Source organism: Melanotaenia boesemani, chromosome 6, assembly GCF_017639745.1.
Source record: "Melanotaenia boesemani isolate fMelBoe1 chromosome 6, fMelBoe1.pri, whole genome shotgun sequence".
NCBI classification, from domain to species: domain Eukaryota; kingdom Metazoa; phylum Chordata; class Actinopteri; order Atheriniformes; family Melanotaeniidae; genus Melanotaenia; species Melanotaenia boesemani.
This window is the reverse complement of record NC_055687.1, coordinates 22,859,986-22,883,031: the sequence shown is the minus strand read 5'-3', so window position 1 is coordinate 22,883,031 and position 23,046 is coordinate 22,859,986. Positions and strand designations below refer to the sequence as shown.

The 23,046-nt window shown below is 37.8% G+C and overlaps 1 protein-coding gene across 4 annotated transcripts in view; it reads right to left on the bottom strand.

Annotated features, from left to right (window-relative positions):
• The window catches only part of ptprub (protein tyrosine phosphatase receptor type Ub), a 213,986-nt gene that overhangs the window by 131,477 nt on the left and 59,463 nt on the right, over positions 1-23,046 (bottom strand). For all 4 annotated transcript variants that reach the window (XM_041987309.1, XM_041987310.1, XM_041987311.1 and 1 more), the window contains exon 2: positions 4,273-4,404. In XM_041987309.1, coding sequence (XP_041843243.1) covers positions 4,273-4,404 — 132 coding nt within the window. The remainder of the gene's footprint in view (positions 1-4,272; positions 4,405-23,046) is intronic.

The window sequence follows — 23,046 nt, the reverse complement described above, 5'->3', positions numbered from 1 at the left end:
ATTCTAAAGAAACCATTTGAGTGTTTTTAACTCTGCAGAAACAGAACCTCTAAGTCTGATATGAATGCTGGGGGGAGGAGTCACATTCAAAAAGCTATTTGAAAAGCAGCAACGCTATATTTAGTGTGAATGCCAACAACAACAGGGTGCAGGCCTACTGCTCCAGTCTGTGAGTAATGTTCACATTTGCTTCTACACCATCCTAGAATAGGTCATTGTGTTTTAAAATACAAGCGTAAAACATTTGTTCATAACTGCCGGTTGACAGCAGCAATGTTTCTCTCTACACCTGAAGGTCAGGGCAGCCATCTGGGTGGGGGGGTCTAGTTCAAAGGTCCCTGGATAAGTCCGAACATAATATACAGGGAGAGGAAACTAATGTATGTTGCTCCTGTACTTCTTGACTATCAGTAATAAAGTACAAATTGTAAATCATTGCTATTATAAAAAATGAGCATCACAGCAGCATTTGAGCTCAGCTGAAACTTAGTCACTGCAATGTTTAATTTCTATATAGGAACCAACATCCTGAAGGACAGCTCTTCACCTCTGCTTCCTGTCTGTTGCCCTTCCTCTATTTACTGGTGGCACAGAAAACTTGTTGTACCCAGGAGTGAAACCAAGAGACAGAAACTCTCTTTTATTTCTCATGCTTGGAAACTGTATGACAAGCAATAATGTTTTTAGTTGTGTCTTGTGTTTTAGATTTATTTTAGTGATAAGATAAGAGATTTATTGTCAATTTGTCTCAATTTAGCATCCATGGTTTAAACATGGTGTTGATATGCTGCCATGTAAAAGTTTAAGAAATTAAATCTGAAACTGATATAAAAATAAGATGATATCATTAATCATATCAAATATATAGTGCATGCAATAAATTAATTAAATGGTCGTATGCTAAGATATGATAGTTCTAAATATACAAGTGGCTTTTAAGATAAAATTAAACAAGAATTTGTAAAGTAAAAAAAATTTGATAATGCAAAGTACTGCAAAGACATGATGTTTAAACAGAACTGTGAGCCAAGATTGGTTTTGGTCTTGATTTGAAAAGTATGAAATTAAAAAATCTTGACTTCAACACCTAATTTTCCTTTGGGATGCAATTTTTGTGGTTGAAACTATTTCTGAGTAACAAATTCACCTTCAGATGATTAATAAAATGTTCCTTTTAGTGTGTTCAGTTATATTACATTTCCAGTGTAGCTACACGTCAACAATCTGTCTTGCATTTTTATGTTCGCCTCATGAATTCCTTTCACAATCGAAAAACTTGCATGTTATGTTAACTTGTGCGTCCAAATTCTCCCTTGGAATGAGTGTGAGCATGAGCGGCTGTCTCTATGTGATGGACTGCAGAGCTGTCCAGGTTGTACCCTGCCTCTCATTTAGAAACAGCTCAGACAGGCCCCAGTGTCCCAGCGTCTCTACATTGGAATAATTGGGGATAGACAATGGATAGAAACCTGGGGGGGTGGGGGCTCGGGCAGGGGGGTTGAGCACAGCGCTGTATATGAATCATCATGCACTGGATGAAACAAGTCAAATGGATGCATCTATTTTTATTTGTTTGATTTCATCATGACACTTTTAAGTATTGCAAACACAAAAATGCACATGTTTGAAGCTACTAATTGCCCTTTGTTCTATGTAATGTAGGATGTTAAAAACAAGGCTGTGCTAGATGTCAGTGTTGATACCAGCAGGTGGAATATGTATAAGGACATATTTTCCTTATAAAGCAACGATTTTCATACATTGTCTTTGTGTCTAAGATCAATTCAGGGTTCAAAGCTTAAACATCAAAGTAACACACTAGTAAATGATTAAAAAGGTACATTTCAAACAACTCCATAATTGTCTACTTCGTTATTTGACTAATCTGCTTATCTATCACAGTTTTTCAGATATGTTGAGAAATTTTGAGAATTATTTCTTGAAAGGAGGCATCAATCTGACTTTTGACATTTTACGGGTTTTAATCCTTTCTGGGAAAACAGCTTAGTCCTATGAATAAATGTACCTTACAATTATTTGTCTAATCACACACATTCACACACCAATGGCGATGCAAGTCTTTGTCCTGGCATCGAAAGCAGCTTGGCTTTCAGCGGGTTGTCATGTGGACGGCATAAGCTAGAGATCCAAAAAGGAATAAAATAAGATAAATCACCATTCACTCTTTCTAACTCAGATAAATTGATTTTCTTCCCTTAAGGCGAATCTTGTGCACTACTGTATAATAGATACTGCAGCACCCTCGTAACTTTTAATGCTAATGATTCTGGCTTTCATAAAACAAGATACGCTTGACATGCAAGCACATTCCTCTCAACAAGGTCATCGTCCTGCACGCCTGACTCGTTCATTAAAAACAGCAGAAGTAAAGTTTATCAATATCAACCAGACATCTTTAATCCAATTCAAAATGAAGCAGGCTGTGATAAAACTGTGCCATTCTTATTAAGATCTCACTGCAGTCTATCTTCTTTTTTTTTTTAAATCCAAGACTATTTTCTTTTTCATGGGAGCGGTAGTCTCTAATTTCTCCAGGGAGCCACAAGCTGCTGCTATCTCAGCTGTGTTTACTAATCTTCCCTCGACACCGATTTTTCAGCCCTACAAAGTTAATACTGGCCCAATGTAAATAGCCTTATCTCATAAACTCTTGTTATCCCCCCACCTTGGCTGCCCAATGTGAAATGCAGTTAGAAGTCAAAACGCAGTCAATTAAGTCAAAAGAAGGGGGGGAAAAAAAAGACAAAAACTTCCTGTGCCGGTATTTGCAGCAAGGTTACCCACCTTAATTAACAATGAAAATGTCATGTTTCGCACAACAAGAATATGCTGCTGTCACCAACGAGTAGCTGACTGCTTCTGGTGTAATGCTGAAGGATGAACAGATACTAAATTAAACCAAATTTGTCTCCAGAGCCGATCGATCAAGGGCTGAAGCTCAGAGCCTTTCTTGCAGCCCCGTCATGTGCAGATTACAGTACCTGCCTCATTCCACCTGTGCCAAACTGTCCCATCGAAGGCTCTGAATTGCTGTAAATGCCATAGCAGCAAGTTTTAATTAAACCCAAAGGGAAAAGTATTAATTATATCATCGCCTGCCATGAATAGACTGGTGGCTGCAGGCAGATTCTCACTTGAATGCTGATGATGTGGAGGTGAATGAGGTGTGGTTATGAATTAAATGTGGGATTTATGCTCCTCGGGATTGTATTTCTGTAACCACCTGCATGCAAGAAGGAATTTTTAGTGCCGTAATTCAAAACTGCAAGGAGCCAGCTTTGTGAAAGAAGGGCCATTTACTTTCTGGCCATTTTCAAAGGCTATTTGAGTTGATGGGTCCAAATGGACAGAATGCTCCCCTGAGGATTGCATTTAACTCTGTTTAGAAGATGTCCTCCTTTTTCATCTTTCCATCTGCTCCTTTTAGCTTATCTATCTTCATATTTGCCATATTAACTGTCTCCTCTGCCATTAAATCACGTCCATCCTCTCCTCCAAGCTTGTAAAACTCATGTTTCTGCCGAGCATCCATGTTCTGCTGCTCCTTCTCTTATACAATAAGAGAAGGAGCACTTTAATGAATGTTTTTTTACATGAGTTTTTTTTTTTAGTTCTAATTACCATTTCACAGACCAATTGGTTGGTTACACACAGGGGATGCCTATTCCCTAATCATACAGCTAGTTTTTCGGTAAAAGCACTTTAGTGAAGGGCCAACTGCAGTCACTGATATTTTTACTGAGAAGCTGAAACAGCAGTCTTCTCTTTGTCAGATCCCTGTAGGTATTTGTTAATGCAGAAATGGAGGAGCGCCTTATAAACTATGCATGTCATCTCCCTCCGGCAGCCACCAGTGGAAGGGATGATGGCAGGAAAATGCTGGTTTCCATTAGTCCTGTGAGGTTGGTTAACATAAAATTATCCTTGGGGTCAGCAGGACGCAGACAAAACGGCAAACGCTTCATTAAATCTGATGCATAATGGACACCGGACATGTGGGTTGCATAAGCAGGTCTGCACACAGTCTTACTTTTCTGGTCTGAAGCCAAGATATTATTCAGACTGGATGACAATTTTAAAGGAACCTGAATTGCAAATGAATTTATATCAAGGTTCAAAAACAGCTTCTTGTCCTGAGCCAGATGAACCAGATAAACTGAGCTTGATTATTTGTAATCAATCTGTACTACTACAGTTTAACTGAAGTTGCTACACTATAAATAATGAGGAACAGAAGAAGAGAGTACTCACCCTTCAAGAGGTCAGAGCTGGCAGAAGGTGAACTGTACGTCCGAAATAGCAGCCAGTCAAAGTCATCCTCCTCCCCTTGGGTGAAGTCACACAGATTAGGGTCAGAGTCCTCTTCAAATGTGCAGCCGGCAGCTAAGGGAATAGGAAAATTAAAAATTTTATTCAGTTCAGTGGATGGGGATGAAAAAGTATGCGGCACAAAAGTCAAAACATTAATTTCTTATTCAAAAAGTGTTTCCTCTATTATTTAACAAATTAACATTATTGGATCATTTACAGTGGAAGACCACAAAAAAAGGCTGCAGTCCGAATTAAGGAGGAGTTTTAGAATAAAGGTCATAACAAACCCGAGTTGTCATGTCATTGTAATTAGCATGCATTACTCGTTTCATAATTTCCACCAGCGTTCTCCCATTTTATGGAAAGTTTAAGAATAATCACAGTCAAGACTTAAACACTTAAACCAGACGGCAACTGCAGCAGCCGGACACAACGAAACGTGCATTTAAGCCACTCTAACCACCTGCCGGCATTTTCAGACCCGAGAAGAGACCTCTGAGAGCTGTTTATGTGAAAGCTGACCACAGCTGTGATGCAGCTTAGAGATGGTAGTGTGTATTATTAGTGTAAGTAACCGTAGTTTTATGGATTAATCCAGCATCTCTGCAAAAGACACTGATGACAACTTGTGGTCCTTTCAAACTCATTCTTCACACGTCCAGCTGTGAAAAAGCTTTAAACAACAAGGCAAAATGATTCACAAAGAACTTTAACAAGACAGGCAAACAAGCATCTTAAAACGATGAATACAAACTGCACAAGCTGATGTCTCAAATCTTCAGTAAAAGTTAACATTAAGGATTTATAAATATAAAGTGTCAGGTGCTTATGATCATAGAATAATGTGTGAGAATCAGTCACCGTTAGGCAGGACTCCAGAGTGAGATAAAACTGCAACAAATCCTACACATTTGCTCACTTTCTCCCAAACAAACAACCAATCAATCAGCTAATTACTTCCATAGAAAACAAAGTCTGTTAAAAAGCAATAATTGCACCTGCATTTGAGGATAATTACCATCCAGAAGAATGCCCAAAGTAAAGCCCACTCGCATGCACATACAAATAATAGTAACATTTGGGGCGAGCGAGTACGCTGGGAAACACAGTGATTATCATAATGCCTCAAAACTTGCTATCTGTTGCACCAAAAAGTAGCTTCTCATTTTGGAATTATATTGAACAGTTAAGACTATAATTATCCTTGGGTTCAGATTAATGCACTTCAGTCGTTGTTCCTCTGCATTTGTTGCCACATTTCACATTAGTCTATCAGTGTGACAATTACAGTCTAGCGGTGGGCAGTTTGAACAGCTCAGTCATGAGACCCAAGCCTGTGTCGGTAATAATTAGCGCAGGACAGCATGACACGTGGCATGCTAATGATGGGAATAATCACGAGCAGGTCCTGAAGGTGACTCCTGTGGTCTACAGTTTTATAGCTGCCCATTCTTGTCTCTAATCTGCCATTAAACAAATGCTCCCAATATGAAAGTGAAGGCAAAAAAGCAGCAGGACTCCCTGTACTGAATACACAAAAGTCTCATTTTTGCTACTCATGTGTAAGATTTCTAAAGGTTAAAGCTGGAAAGCTGGATTAGTTGGGTTTGTTAAATCAAATTGTAGCTTTTTAATGGCATAATGTTTTAAAAAAAAAGAAAAAGAAAAAGAAAACTCAACAGGAAGTAACTTTTTGGTAATGTTTTTTAGGCCTTAGTTTATTGAACCCATTAAAAAAAAACATGTTGAAGGTTTCAGTCATTCAGTTACATAAACTCAAGTGTAAATAAAACACAGTCAACCATTTCCTGTTCTGGTTCTGGGTTTCTGTTTCCTTCCTGATGCCTTTTGTGTTACTTTATGTGCTGTTTCTGTGCAGTTTTTCTTCCACACTCGAGTTCGATCTAATCATTACCCACTGTAGTACATCTGCCTCATGTGGTTCACCTACTGTTTGCCAGATATTCTTTGTACTTTTTGCATTCAAGCCGTCTGTCTACTTTCTGGTTTATATTCCTTGTTGGTTTCTCAGTGGCTGCTCCAAGGCTTTTGTTATTAACTCAGTGTGTGCTTTGGGATTAATTTGGACTGTTTTGGGTCTTGTTTTGTGTGTTTTACTGACTGACTCAGCTCACGCTTTGAACTTTAGATCATGGATTATGCCTGTCTCTACTGTGCTCCCCTCTTTTAATTGTCAATTTCCCAATTTCATGATTTAGTTAACTTCTGAAAATCTTATTGAAAGGACATGATTCACTGATTGAAGACTGACTGGGATAGTCAAGGCCCAGCTCAACAACTCAGAGTAAATTGGTTAAGGGTGACACATCAGGTTTAATCCTGGGTGTTCCTTGTCACAAAGCTAAAGTAGTTTTTACGAATAGTTCTACAAGCTTCTTGAAGGAGATTTAAAAGTTTCTTTTTTAGACATTGGCTGCCTTTCGTTCTGTTCTCTGTCAAGATGTTCCCAAACTACTTCAATAATGCTAAGGTCTGGGTTCTGGGGAGGATTTGCGACTCCATAAGACCTGTTGCCACTGATTTTTAGCCCTGTTGTTGCGTAATTTGGCATATCTCAGTCTTTTCTCCCCACTTTTCTTCCTTATGAATTGCTTCTTGACAGCCACCAGCTTCTTAACAGCTATGGAGACCGTTTCTGAGGAGGCTTCTGAGAGCAGATGGATCACCTTAAAGTAAACAAAATCCTGAAGATGTATGTCCCTGGTTTTTGCTTAATAATATTATTCTAAGACACTGCTCATCTGCTGTACATATATTTTTGAGGCCTTTGGTAAGTTGTCTGTTATGCATAGACACAACAACGGTCCATCCCTTGAGTTATGTGCCTTTTATGCTGGAATGATTTATAGGACAGTCTGAAGTGACTTAAACACAAAAACTCTGTCTTTTGAAAAGGGACAGGAACTGTGACTGGACTGAAAATGTGTAAAAGCCAATGTCCAAAGAAAGCCTGGGTGTTGCTCAAGACCACTTTAAAACATTATAAAAAATGTAGGTTATTTTGAAAGTAAAATATAAAAGTTTTTCTCAAAACTTTTGCACAATACTGTATGTTTGACACTAACAGAAAAAAAGGTCAAATTTAAAGGAAAAAAAAATTCTCTTTCACATCACATACAAGCAAGAAATTAACTGAAAAATACAACAAATTTCTAGTCAGCTGTACTATGCAGTGATAATCATAATAATTGATAACAAGTCTACAATTTAGAACATTTACACATTAGATTTTTTTTTTTTTCTTCTTCTTCTTCTTCATTTCCTCTCTGGCTCCAGTAGATATACTTTTAGTCTAAATCCTCCAAAGTCTTATATTTGTTGTATGTATGTAGTTTGTTCTTGTGTGTGATCAAATCACCCCCCCAGCCAAAAAAAAAAACAAACAAAAAATAAGAAACTAATAATCTAAAGCTATACCATCAGCCACATAGTGTAGGTCTCCTCTCAGACATACTAGTGCTTTGGAGTCAATGTTAAATCTGCCTTACTGCAAGTAAACCTCTAAATTAATACAAAAAAAGTTCCATTTTTGCCCTCAAAGGATATCGGATGGAGGGATGGAGGGAGGTGAACTGTAGCATAAAAGAACACCCTTGCCTACAGCCAACCTATAACATCTCTGCCACCTCCAGTGATTATATGATAATAGTGGAGCACATCATGTAAGCTTGGTCCATTGGGTGATACGGTAGCAGCCAAACCTGGGGGAAGGAAGAGTGTGTTTTATCCCTCTGGGTTTGATTTATTTCCCCATGCTGGGCTGTTACTGCACAGATCTGCTGCTGAGGCCAGAGGTTAATTGTCCCTGCACCAGGGTCTATTGCTAATAGAACAGCCAGAGATATGGGACCTGACACATCCAAACGCTGGCACTATATTATTCCCACTGCTTCAGTAAATGAAGCCTGCGTACTCCTCCTCACAAAGTCTCATCATCCAGAAGAAGGAAGGCGGGATCTGAGGCCAGGGCTGCCTGGGAATGTCATCTCCTCAGAACACACAGGGAGAGATGCAGCTCATCTATCATGAGAAACACAGTCCCTCTCAAGAACCAGTGGGTGTGTGGGGTGTCAGTGGTCATTTTTTACCTGAATAATTATAGCATAATTTAGTGCAATCACCAACACAGAGTAAGATGCTGCTAAGGTATCAGCAGTGAGATTAAAAGACACAGTCTGTTAATAGACTTATAGGCTACACATATTAAATTAAGTATGGATTAAATAAATCACTTGTTACTTTTTTGAAAAGGTTTTTTCTTAACATAAGTACGATGTTCCCATAGCAACAAGTGTCTTTGTCAGTTTTTTTTAACTCATCTTTACATTTTATCCTTTATGTTCTTGTGCTATTTTAAAATGAATTATTTTGCCCATTTTAGTCATATAATAGCCATAAATGTTATCATTTGATTGCCAGGTTTCTAAACATTTTGGATGTACCTGTCATAGAAGAGTAAAAGATGTCATTTCTTGGAAGCAAAATAATCTCACAACCAAGCACTGGGAGCCAGTAAACAATGAGTATACAGCGCAGAGAACCAAGAAGAAATAATGAAATGATTTAAACACTCAAGTGAACTGCATTTTTGTCCTCTTTTGCTTTTGTTGCTTTGTTTTACGCTCATCTCAATGCTTACTATGAGTTTACTCTTGATTTCTGCAGAATGCTCCATTTAAATAAATCAGTGGTTAACCCCTCGGACTTTATAGGGAGCCAAAAACGCAGACGTACACTGTGAAAGTGATGAGCCACACTCTGGTGCAGTAACTCCCCTTTGATTTGATAAGGACATAAAAAAAAAGGGGGTGGAAACTTGTTTAGCAGACACTTCAATTTGCCGCTACATTCGTGGCGATACGTAAAAATGTTCCCTAGTTTTATGTGTGCACTTAATCATGGCTCCGGGTCTCTCTCTCTGCTCATATCAGCTGTTAGTGTCACATGTAGCTCTTTGTATTAGATCTGATATCTTGTCCTCTCTTTACTTGAATAATCCCCTGCCTTGCTATCTAATTAGTGCCAGCTACGCACTGTAAATATTGTCAAGCTTCATCACCTTTGTATCCACGTTTTAAGGATAAGATCAAGTCTCAACCCAACCTTAGACTTGATCTTATTTGGTTTTTAATTAGTTTTTATCTAGTTTTTATTGTCTGGATTATATTATGTTATTCTAAAATAGTTATATGTTGTTATTTTTATGCTTTTAATTTATCTACCTTAGATGAACAGCCCTTGTTTCAGATGTGGCTGGTTTATAAATAAATAGATGATCGATGATGATAAGGACACTTATTTAAGGTGCCATAATGCTGAAAATAAATCATGAGCAGCCAACAAAGTATGAGCTTGACTCTATATAGTAGCACCACTAACTGTACAGAGTTGTTGAAGGTGTCTATATGCTGTCACGAAACGTACATGTTCTTCTCCAACATTTCTCAGAGAAAGAGTAACATGCTTAAAAAAAAAAACAAAAAAAAAACACAAACCCTTTGATCTGCAATACTGCAGTTACTCTTTCACTCACTCGTAAAAAATTCAGTCCATTCAGTGAGCAGAATAAAGCAGCAGAGTCCAGTACCACAGGGTGGCATTTACAGATCATAATTTTTCAAGACTTGTCAGAGTACCAAATTGCTGTATCAGACACTCAAACAGGCAGTGAAAAGCAGCATGTGTTGGGAACTGTCCAAATTAATTCAATAGATATAATTTGGAGGTGTTAGATTAATGCATATTCTCCTCCCCCCCCCTTGACAGCAGTTCATTTGCAGCATAAAACAACAAATAACTTTAAGCCTTGACATTTTACATGATACAAGTTTAGGATGCTGTTTCGCACATGTATAATAGCAAAAGGTAAATGGATGATAGTCACATTTTATGATAATCACATAAAAGGCTTTATTACAGATATTACAACTTTAAAATACATTTTGATTTAATGATGTTTTCTTATGATGGATAAATAGATTTAGAAGATGCCCGTGGATGAAATACTGTGCAGCATGTCTGTGTTGGTTAATTAATAACTTTTCGTAGATTACTATTACCGATTACAAACAGATATATATCAGCTGTAGTATCACAAAGTTTATTATCATATTTTCGTCACGTGTTTTTTGAGTGGAAAAGTAACAGCTGCAAACATGAAATCATGATGTTCAGTGAATGAGTCATGTTGAGGTCTGTGTCCACTTTACACTGACAAACCACAAAGGTAGTGTGTAAATGGACTATTAGTATAGTACTTCATGGTACCTTAAAATAAAGCACCACTATTAGTAAAGTGGTGTCATTTAATGTAAGTGAGCCAATCAGAGTTTGTAACAGATGTTACTGCACATAAAGCTGTGGAGGCTCATATACTGTAGCTCTTGGGCACTTTAGACATGCTGCTCCAATTTCCCACAATTTCCTACAAAGATACTGATGTTCAGTCTTCAGCTTTCCAGCTTTGGATACTGTGAGTACCTAAAGTTTCTCATTCTCCCTCATAGCATGTTACATCTGAGAGTTTCTGTAAGTACACATAAATTAATAAAATTTTATGTAAATACATCCCATCAGGGTGTTGCTGTGTCAGTAGAATATGTTTTAATACACCTTCACAATAAAATAAATAGATAAATAAAAACTGGGTACACTGTCAGCACAAAACATCTAACTGATTAAATTCACAACATGTAAAAGATAAATTCTATTTAGTTTGGAGGACCAGCTGGGAAATATTCTTATTCTCCTCCTTCCACAGGATTAAATACGGATGGAAGTTTGTTCATAATGATAAGCTTAAGGTAATCCAAAGCTACAATTTAAGTTTCCAAAGTCAGTATCTAATCAACTGGCTCGTCCTCTCTGGCTCTGAGAGCTGTTATAAGGTGGAGCTACAGAAGTGGCTGGATACCTCAGTTGGCAGAGCATCCGTCTCCCATGCAGGAGACCAGAGTCCGATTTCCCCAGGGAACGAATATCAATATCCTTCCTGTTGGGTCCTTAGGCAAGACCCTTAACACTACTGCCTAACCACTGTAAGTCGCTTTGGATAAAAGCATCTGCTAAATGACTGTAATGTAATGATGTAAGTGTTTGAGCTGAAAAAGGTTAAAGACTGACTTCTACAATTAATACATGATCGCCTGATTGAGATTACTTGAGATGATCGTCATCTCTGCAGCACGCTGGGTTTTACTGCCAATTAATTTTATTTCAAGGCATCACACTTTCATAAGAGCAACTTCATTCAGGTAAACATTTGATGATATTACTATTATGAACTTTATATCAAAGCCACACATCGCAGCACCTGTGTGAGAGCACTAAAGCCAAATAAAATACTTGGAAGAGCTGATTTGATGGAAACCTTGCATTTGCAGTGTTAATACCACTAATATGAATAATCGTCTTTGCATTCATCAGCTAAACCAGTTCACTGTTTAGAGCAGCAAAGGAAAGGTCCATGTCTAAAGAGATCAAATGACCGAGTAGATAAAAACTTGACCATATCTTATGGCCCACTGTTACTGATGATGTACTGTACATTATAGTCAAAGAAATGCAACCATTCAAAAAGAAATGTTGCAAAGTTTAATAAGCTTAACAATTTAATAAGTTTAAAAGTTCATATAATATGAATAACCAGGAAATCACACCTCAAAACTGCAATCCCTAACTTCCTCCACAGACATTTATTTACAATAGTTTAAAAGGAAAAAGTAAGTATGTTTTTCAAGTATTGTTATTCATGTCTGAGTTAATATTACAAACTTCATAAGATGCATTAAAGCTACATTATAATTAGGTTTAGGTAATCATAAAAACGCACATAGACAATTAAATTGTTAATTGCGTGAAGTAATGTAAGAGAGCCACCCTGGAAACCAGCCCATCACAGGGCAGAAAAGCAAAGTAAACTGTTTGCATTGCATTTCCCAACACTGCAAGTCCATGCAGTGTTGAGCTTTCATCACCTAAAAATAAACAATTTTTTTAACATTTCAAACCATTCCCTCCACTAAAATTCTTGTTTTTCTCTTAAGTTATTTGCACATCCAACAGTGTGCAGAGAAGATGTGTAAGAGAGTATCACTAAGTTCTTAAATCACTCTGCAAGAGGAGTCTCATAGCACTTAGATGAAGGCCAAGGAGAGCTAAAATTTTAGTATTATTAATAAATGGAGATGATGAGCAACAGCAGTGTAAGGGTTTTTCTCTTTGCTTTAAGACTTAACTGAAATTCACAGAAAAGAAATTGGAAAATAAGCTCTGATATGGGGGGAAAAAAAAAAAAAAACTCAACTATCTTTTTTCTTATTTTCTTTAGACCCAGACAATACAATCTGGTCCATACTGTCTGAAACTGGTCTAAGTCAAATGAAAACACAGTCGATTTAATAAAATCAAGCTGAGTTTTTAACAAAGTTCACTAAAAAGATAGTATGTGTGTACTCCAAGACACCATTCACATGCCTTATACTCAACTCTAACCTCTGCCTTTAGTTATCTGGCAGTCAGCCACAATCTGTCAAGTCACCTGGGAAATGTGACTCAGACATACGGATGCTTGTTGAACCTACAGCAATAAACGAGAACTGAACCACGCTGGGAAGCTGAGAGCACTTCCCCTTCACGAAGAAGCCTCATCTAAATTTGCCGAGAGTGTGAGCGTGTGCCTGGTGGGGATCCAGGTGGGAATGGGTGGAAGCAGATAGAGTGCTTGATTTGCATTGCAGTGAATGTGGCCTTATGCATCAGCAGGAGACAGGTATATTTATTCTCTACAGAGACTCTCCTCCCCTGCACTCCCGACTGCCTCTGAAAGCCATCCATCCCCGCACCTGAATACGCAATGAAATCATCTCTCTACCTCCCCGGGCATTAATAACTCAGCCCTGGTGGCTGGATGGGCCTGGTCATATAGTGAGGGACAGGAAGCAGATTGAGAAAAGGAAGGATTTGAAGATGGTGAAGAAGTACAGCAGAGGTGCTCAGCTTCAGGGCAGACTACACTGAGATGTGCTGCAAGAAAGCATGCGGAGGAAGAGAAAATAACAGGCTTTAAGAAAATGACTGAGGTGGAGACGGGGCTGGGCTGTGTTAAAAAGCCAGGTACTTGCTACATTAATATTAATAATAATGATGATCATATATTCTCCTGAGCTTTCTCCTCAATTGTAAAAAAAAAAAAAAAAAAGACAAAAAAACAATCACATAAACTTCTCAAAGTACAATAAATGTTACACTGGTAAAATTATCCGTCCCATTTATAACTAAAAGGGGTAATAAGATTTTGAGATGTTACACAAAAGTAGACTAATAAATAAAGCCAAGCTTTCTTCGAGTAAGTGTTTACTGATTAATATTGTGAACAAATAGTAAATAAAAAGTCCAGAGCAGAAATCACAAAATTCTTTAAGCCTCATTTTCCCAAACGGGTGCGAGTCGGGAAGGGACAGTTAGAGTGCAGATATGGTTTTTAAACTGTAATCTCCTTGTGTTCCCACACTCTACCTTAACCTTACCTGAGAGGTAAGGTTAATTGGTTTATCAACCAATCAAGAGATTGCAGTGTGTCAAGAGCCACCCTTTTGGGTCTGATCGATTAGATTGGTACCCCAAGGAAAGGGTCCCAAAAATGTAGGACGGGTCGGGTCAGATATTAGGGTACCCTTGTCCGTTTAAGCAAGTGGAAAAAATGCATCCCACGACGCCCATCCATTGGTGGAAATGGGGCCTTCGAAGCAATGTTTGCATCTCTAGGGCGGCGTGGCTCAGCAAGGTAGAGCGGTCTTCTCGTAACCCGAGGGTTGCCGGCTCGATCCTCGGCCAAGTCGGGTTCATGTCGAGGTGTCCTTGGGCAAGACACCGACCCCCTAATTGCTCCTGATGGGTCTGATGGGTCGTGGTCGAGCCTTGCATGGCAGCTTCTGCCATCAGTGTGTGAATGTGTGTGTGAATGGGTGAATGTGATGTATAATGTAAAGTGCTTTAGGTATCATTCCAGGTACAGTAAAGCGCTATATAAATATTTACCATTTATCTCATAGTTTGCCCTCCACAATGGTTCGATTTTAATGGTTAGGTTTAGCTATTTACCTACACATCCTAGCCACTGTACGTTTTGTAACCATGATCATTTTATAACCTGATATGTTATTCACTAAAACCAAACAGTAAGTCATACTTTTACATAGCGTGTTATGTTTATGTTTTTTTAACCAACAAAATAGTACCCATCAGGTGACAATCACACTGTAAACTAATGTATTTTAGCACTAATCGTAAACACCTTGTTTTAACCTTCAAGTAATGTTTTGCCTTAACACAACCAGAGAGTAAAAAAGTGCTGTTGTATTATTAAAATAATTCCGAGGTTGAAATTCTCCACTAGTCAAATGTTGCATGTGTGTAAGCATCCCATCTTTCTGGCCAGATCTATCTATTAATGTGAAAGTCATGTGAGTGCCATGTTTCTTTCACAGTGCAGAAACAAACAGCTAAAAACTGAAACTTAGATGAACATGAACTTTCACCATGGAGACCGTGGTTGGTGTGAGTTATTTTTTTATCTATGTTTAGATTTTGTTGCATATGTTTAGACTTATTTTTATTTCAAGCTAGTGATTGGTTTAGGCTGCAAAACCTCTTGGTTATGTTTAGCATAGGTCATGGATGTGGTTTGCTTTCATGATATTAAAACATAATTCATTTTCAATTGTTTTACATTTTCAGGCTGAAAAGTTCTGCCCAAATTTTATTATAAGGTGTTGGGAAACTAATCCTTTTGCACAACAAATCAAAGTAACTGACACATTTTGATATGAAACTAGGTTATTGGATTCACAATTGTCCTCACATGGCTGTTTTCAAACAATTAAGTGAAGGATCTACAGTATTCCCTCCCATTCTGATCCTCCTCTCCTCCTCTGTGATCGCTTCCATACTGTCTGACCCTAAATGCAAATGATGTTCAGTTACACAAGTCAAGAAAATTATCTCTTTGTTCGTTTTCTGAGGATGAACAATGACACAAAAGCTTCCTGCAGTTGCATTCATGCTCAGCTCTAAGATACAAGTCAGCTGGAATTCATCTTGAAATTAATTATGCCTTTTCTTTAAAACTACTGGTACAATATTTCATCCTTGATGTTGGGTTAATGATAAAAGCATCTCAGCTGTCAAAGAAATAAAACCAGAAACATTATTCTTCCCATATCAGTCCCTCTGTGCTATTCTGAGGGCAACACAAAGAAAAGAACAAGGACACCATGACAAAAGCAGTCTGAGCTCGTCTTGTTTCTCCTTCTGGGGAAAAATAAGGAATCATCAATTATTCCACTTTCTGGTTCCTGTGGCTTTTAATGTAGGGAGTAGGGGGAAAAAAATCAGTTCACATTGATGTTTTCATGATGAGATGTTTTAATTAAGACACTTATTATTTTCAGAATGGTCTATTTTGAGTTAATGGTTCGCCAGCTCTTTTCGTACCTGCATAATCATCTCCACTCTGCAGCTCTTTCCATTTTCACAGAAGAAGAAATGTGGGACACAACTGATTGTGACGGCAAAGCAAATATAAAGGCACGCAAAATAAATCACTTTAATTAGCAGGAAAAAGTATCTCATTTCTTATGGCCTAGTCTTCCACGTCTGTGTTGCTTTTTGGGCACCAGTTTCATAAAATGCATCCTTTGAATTTAGAGATAAAGACACAGAGCCACTTCATAAAGGATCTAATCTGTGGAAATTTGTGGATATAATTAAGGAGATCTTCAACATAGTTAGGGACTGTAAGACATGTGTCTTTCAGCCAGTCAGGGACTTAGACAGGGCACTCATGAAATTCACAGGAAGTGTCATTGGACTTGCAACTTGTAATCGAATCAAGTACTAATGGTTTTAATTAAAGTGTCAGAATGTCAAACAACAAATTTGAGAAAAGACTAAAAATTTATGGTTTTTAGTTTCTGAAATGTAAGAATTGTGTCTGTAATTCAATAGTTTTTCAAATTAATCAATCCATCCATAGAATATAAATCATTTTAATTATCAAAACTTGTGGTTTGGATCAGTACATACAACATACTGATATCCTGTCTGAGCGACTGACTTGAAGCAACATTATGCCACGTTTCTACACTACAGAGATCTCTGTTTGAATGTATTTTGAGTGTTTTCTGTAAGAACAGGTGATAATATTTCAACAAGATCAACAATTCTGAACACCTCTAAAGTTTCTTAGAAAACCGTCTATTTGTGACCACTTAAAATTTTGCTTAAGTCATGTTTCTTACCCTTGCAGACTCAGTAAAAATCACCTTATGGTTTGAGGCTGATCAGACAGAACATAATTATTTCAATAATTTGACTGAAGCTACACATGGTCAGGTTTTCTGTTGATCTAATTATCAAGTAGCATTAAACCACCCCTCTTAATCTAATGAAAAATTCCTTCTGATTGAGCAAGATCCAATCAGTTTGATTTGATTGACGTATGAGGAATTTTCATTTGGATTAGACCATTAATGTGATTGAAAGTGGTCTATGTGTATAAAGCTAATTTAATCTAAATGTGTTAACTAAGGATGATGAGGAGTAACATCTTTAGAACAGATCTTTTAAATGAGTTGATTCTAGTGACTCAAAACACAGAAAAACTTTACACATATTCAAACATCAATCAAGTAGTTTAAAGATTGGCTCTCCTATTGCTTCAACACCAGTTTAAATAGCCTGAACAACATTGGGAATGTGGCACAGCGAGATACTGTTTGAGGGGAGACATTTTTCACTGCTGCACCGCCAAATATGCATACAGCAGAGCATCTGTGTTATTAGGAATGATAAGCAGTGAAAATGGATAGAGAAAGTTCAGAAAGTGAAGCCACTGAAGTTGAGAATGATGACATAGTGGACCAAGCAACTATTTACTGCAAATGCGAACGTGGAAGCAACAACATGAGCAATTTTCTGCACCACCTCAGTCACAAACATGCTTTGGGTACCTATAAAGAATTAAACTAATACTCGCACCAACCACATCCTCAGGTAAAACTGAATAAGCCAAAGAACAGATGTTATATCACACATTTGCTAGAGATACTGCCTGGAACAGAAAAGGCAAGCAGCAGACTGTTTTATTTAACACCATCATGAGCCATATTGCTAAAGATTGTTCCACTAAATAATGTAGAAAAAAAAACAGATTTAGGGCCATAATCAAGACACTGTATTAAGTTTTGTTTTTTGTTGGGGTTTTTGGACGATGTAAAAATCTCATGACAGTGTAACAGGCTGTGCTAACCCAACCTACTACAGTAACTCTTCTCTCAGTCAGTGGAATATGTGATTAACACCCATTTAAGCATGGAAAAAAATTACCGTTTATTAGCATAAAATCTGTATAATATATAATTTTGGTCATACTAACCAGCACTAGACTGTTCATAAAGGATTGATGTATTCATCCAATGTAGGAACAAAAGCCGGTGTAGAAGTGCCTTAAAGTGCAACCTCACCAGTCTCCACTCAAAAAGAACCAACCTCTAAAATAAAGAACAGACAATAACCTGATGTTTGAAAATGAATGGTTTTATCCAATTAGGTTTCAAGTATCCCTCTCTTGTCTAAATATGGCTAATTTAGGCCCTCAAAAGGAAAGATGTTGACGTCTAAATGCTCAACTCAAAGCGTTTAAGCATCATTTAGCAAAGCAGATACTGAAACCACTGCTGTTACAGAGTCTATGGATAAACTGCTGTAAATGTAAAGCTCTGTCATATGTTGTATGTATGAACTGTTATTCATATAGTTCAACAATTTCTCAGCAATATTGAAATGTAATGCAGCCTTACAGCTTGATCCTACATATTTCCTGTGGCCAAAAAAAAATATATCGTCAACCACTACTCAAAAAAAGGACATAAACTTTCAACTGTAGTATACCTCGTTTGTAAATTAAATTATGCTTCTAATTTAGATACTCATATTTCATGCCATGAATGCAATGATTCATGATCCAATTTAGTCCTATGATTCACACTGTTACTTTAATCATTACGTTTTTTACACTAGGGTGTCACTTGAAAATACTACAGAGGTGATGGTTTTTTCAAAATAAACATTTTTTTATAAGCTTACTAGAAGTCATTAATCCAGCTGAGGGTTTGAAGGTAAAAATGTGCATATCTGAGGAATTAAATTTCTGTATGTTGTTATGAATAGCTCAAGTAAATATCAGATAAATCTCCTTGCTGAGCAGCTGTAAACACTTCCTGGTTCACACACAGGTCTTTTTTGTGTGCTCTGTAGGCAAATGACAAGTAAGGGTTCATTTAAAGGTCACAAGTATATAATTTAAAACCATGTTTATTTAAGCTTAAAAAATATAAAAAATATATATCCCACACAAATTTAAACTATGGACTTTTCAACCAACCTCAGCCAGCTGCACGCAGCTCCTGACCAACTGAGTGTTCTTCAAACTGCCTGAAGTGTCGCGACTCGCTGGGGGGAAAAACTGGCGTCTATCAACTCAGCTAAACCGCATACCCCGTAGCAGCTTCACCGCTCTGCTGCCTGTCAATTCCACTCACATAAAGGCAGCCAATTGCTGTCTCCACAACCTGCAGCCTTTCAATTCCACTAACCCACATACACAACGATCACACAAAGGGAGGGGAGCGGGGGTATTTCAGTTCACTGTGCCTTTCTTTTCGTCTCTATTTCTCCCTCAACATCCATTGTTCTTGCACGCGTTTAGCATAAGACGTCCCTGCTCTTCTGTCGTTCTTTTATTCTTGCCTTTGACATTAATGAGAAGGAGACAAAGGACCGATAATTTCAGCCTTCATAAATGGTAAAATCCTGATCTGTTGAAGGTGTTAAACGTGCTCAAATGTTTTGTAAAAGCCAAGACTTTTCCCTGGATCTTACCAAATGCCAAGAAAATCAAAGTTATAAAGTTTGAAGTAAAACACTTAAAAACAAAAGGAAAAACAAAGGTTTTCTGAACTGAAAAACAAACTTTTAAACACCCTGCCGTAAAAAGATCAGCATAACAGTGAACTTCCATTGTCTGGAAAATATATCTATTTGTGATGTTTAAAGAAATTAATTTGTAGCTTGCAGCTCCCAAGTCAGTGACTTACTGACAGAGATGGAGAGAGTTTAAAAATGTTTTAACTTCAAGGGTTTGCTCAGCAGAGAGATGATCTCAGAATAGCTACAAGAACTGACAAGAGTACAAAGGTCAGCACAGGTTGTCCAATGTTAAAACAACAACAGACACAGACAGCTGGTTTGGCACAATTTATTGGCCCTTTCTAATGCAAAAACTAAAGACAGATTTTCCATGTAATTCACAAAAAAAAAATGCAAATTCCAGTTTTCATCACATCTTCAGTTTAGAGTTAACTAACCCTAACCCTTTGACAAAATTAAGGGGCAGTAAAAAGGTAAAAATAAATAAATAAATTGATTAATTGTGATTTATTGCTAGATTCCTGCAATTAACTGGTTAATTACAATTCATCCTTAAATGATCTGTTCAAATAGTTTACATTTTAAATATATATTTGAGTTTAAATATTTTTCTATGTAAACATACTTCAATACAATCATGCCATTTGAGACGGTAGCCCTGTGAATAATCTGGAAAGTGAGTGTAAGTTAAAGCTAAAATATTAGATTTTAACAGCTGTAGCATCAGAAATCAAATCATAAATAAATTTGTGTGTACCAGTGTGTATATACTATATGGATACAATTAGAAGAAGTTTGTGGTTTAAGCTAAAATCCATTGTTTTGTTTAGTTTGTTTTACAAAGCAACAGTCGTCATTAAGGATGCCATTTCACAGCTTGTCATGGTTACATGTGAACCGGTAGTGAGGAACCTTGGGTCCTCGTCCTGCAAGTTTTAGATTTTTCCCTGCTCCAACACACCTGATTCAAAGTAATGAGTCACTGTGCAGAACGGGATAGATTGTTGGCTCTATTGGATTTGAATCAGGTGTGTTGGAACAGGGAAATATCTAAAACACAACAATAAAACCTGGTCATTTCCCGCTTGTTTTAGGCTTGGCTTTGGGTGAAAATCAGACCTGCTTGATTTAGGGTAAAAAATCAAGTACATCCAAAATAGGCCTACATTATTTTTTCCATGCAGCGGTCAACATCACAGACAACACAGACATGCAGCTGATCTAATAACCAGAAGAGTTTGCAGTTTCTTTGCATGTAATTATGCTCTAAATTTGCATGTACTGACGAGATTATGGGCATGTCATTATGGGCAGTTTTGATCAGTTTGATTGTCTAGTGGTTTGTTAGCCTGTTTGCTACCCTGTTTATCCAACTGTCTAGCACACATCAGATTTTCTGCATCAGAATCCAGGTATTTACAAAGGAATGAATGGACTTCTGTTTGACCCACATATGAACACTCTCATATGTGGAAAGAAGGCGTGGGGATAAACATGCCAACTACTGCCAGTGGGAAAGGATAAAATCAGCTTGTTTTAGCAGGTGCTGCTCTATTAGAGAAACCTGTTTATACAGTTCATTTGGTTTTAAACCTGTACAGACCTGTCACAAGCCATTGTGTAATGCATCAAAAAAAAACTGGGGTTTACTAAATGTTTACTTTGGAATTCAGGTTGAATACAAACTGTTTTAAACCACATCTAAGATCACTTAATGATGAATGGCAGAGCAGCAAACAATATGAATCTACTTAACTAATAAAAAACAGAACTCTCAATAGTTAGACAGTAGACATTTGAGTCTAAAACATGCAGCTGATTAATTATGCAGCACATTGTTAGGCTGTTATTGGCCGTATTCTATTCAAATAACTCTGAGAACCGACTCCATAGCTATGCAGAGAAGGAGCCCCATTCCCCATCGTGCCTGACATTTTAAAGGATTATAAGAGAAGACGGGGAGTACCACCTGTGACATTGCTGTGCTAAGGGGATGCATGAAGCTATTTAAATCTACTTTTTAAAAAACAACAAAATATTTATGTGGGGGTGGGATCATGAGTGAGCTGTGCCAGTGACTGTGCACAGTAAGACTGTGTTTATACCAGCCTCAGATAGGCTTCTGCAACTATGTGAAAGTCAGTGCTGGGTGAGTCTTAATGGTAATAAGCGGGTGCATGAAAATAAATTCCAACACTAATGCAAAAATGTATAATGGTCTTCAGTGCCAGTTTTTAACTAGAGCACAAAGTGGGCATTAACAAGATTTGTAAAATTGTTAAGGCCACAATGTAGTGTTGGTGCTCTCCATTTACCATGTAAATAGATTTTACTGCTTTCTGCTAACAAACCGTAAATACAAAGTGTCTACTGATATGAAACTCACTTTTCACCTGCAATAATGATGCTAAATGATTATGATGATAATACAAAAGAGAATAAAGTCTAAATCTGCTCCTTACATGAGTGGACAGAGGAATGTTTTTGGATGTAATTCTTAAAATCTTCTAAATCAAAGTGAAAAAAGTAGACGTTAGGATCTTGCTTTTTAAAAAAAAAAAAAAAAAAAAAAGTAAAGAAAAAACAGCCAGGCACTCCAGCTGGCTCTGTGCACTTAATTAAGTGTCCTAGGGGAAAATTTCTGAACAACAATGTCAATCTAAACCGCAACAATGTCAACAGGCATGGCTCTGACAACACCTGAAAGAAGTGAAGAGTCAAACTCTACACAGACGTGCTGTTTCACCTGTTAACTGCGCCCTTCTCGCCTTCTGGCCTCCACCTGCTCTGCTTTCTGGGCTCCAACCCAGCCAGCAATCAACACCCACCTGATCATCTCATCGCACTGGGGCAGCTCTTGGAAGCACATGGACCTTTGGCTTGCTGTGGACCAGCTTCCTGGTGCAGCTGCCACCTGCCCAGTTAAGTGCTGTTTTACATCCATCTCAGCACTGCAGGAGCCAAGGAGACAGTCCCTTGTGATCTGATATATTAATCTGGGAGTCAGCTACTGGTATGTAAGCATTCTTTCTTATGTGTAATATATGGTACACCGCTTCGATTACTGCTGCTGCTACAGCAGAAACATTAGGCAGACAGGCAGTCACTCAAACAAAGATGGGCATGTAGAGAAATGGGAAGAGACATTCAGCAATCACGTGTGAGGATGTGCTTTCACACTCAATCCAGGCAGAAATGGTCAAAGAGACACCAAATAAAACTACATTCTGACTGCCGCACCACACAAACCCCCTGCATTCCTGTTAATCCTCAATACTTAACCATTCTTACAAGTGGAATTAAGGATGAGAGTGGGATTTGATAAATGTCACTGCTTTCAAGTGTCGCCTTTAACTAATATTGGTCGAGTTTCCAGCCAGCTAACTTACCCTCAGTAAGCATTTTGGTCCGGCACTCTTGATGAAGATGCAGCACTAACAAGACTAGACTGTGCTCATTCAGCTGATTCTTAGAGGAGAAACTGTAGTATTGGTAAGAAATCACCTCTGGCCATCTAGCAGCACATGTTCCACATCAATCTTTTCTGGCCATTCCAGATACATGATGACAAAAAAAAAAGCAGCATTAAGCTAAAGCTGAGTCCCCCCTCCCCCAACATCACACTGTGTATTTTTAAACAAAATAAAGAGGCGTGTGTGAGTATTTCCCCAGGTCTCTAGGGGCCCAGTCAGTTAGATCCTGACA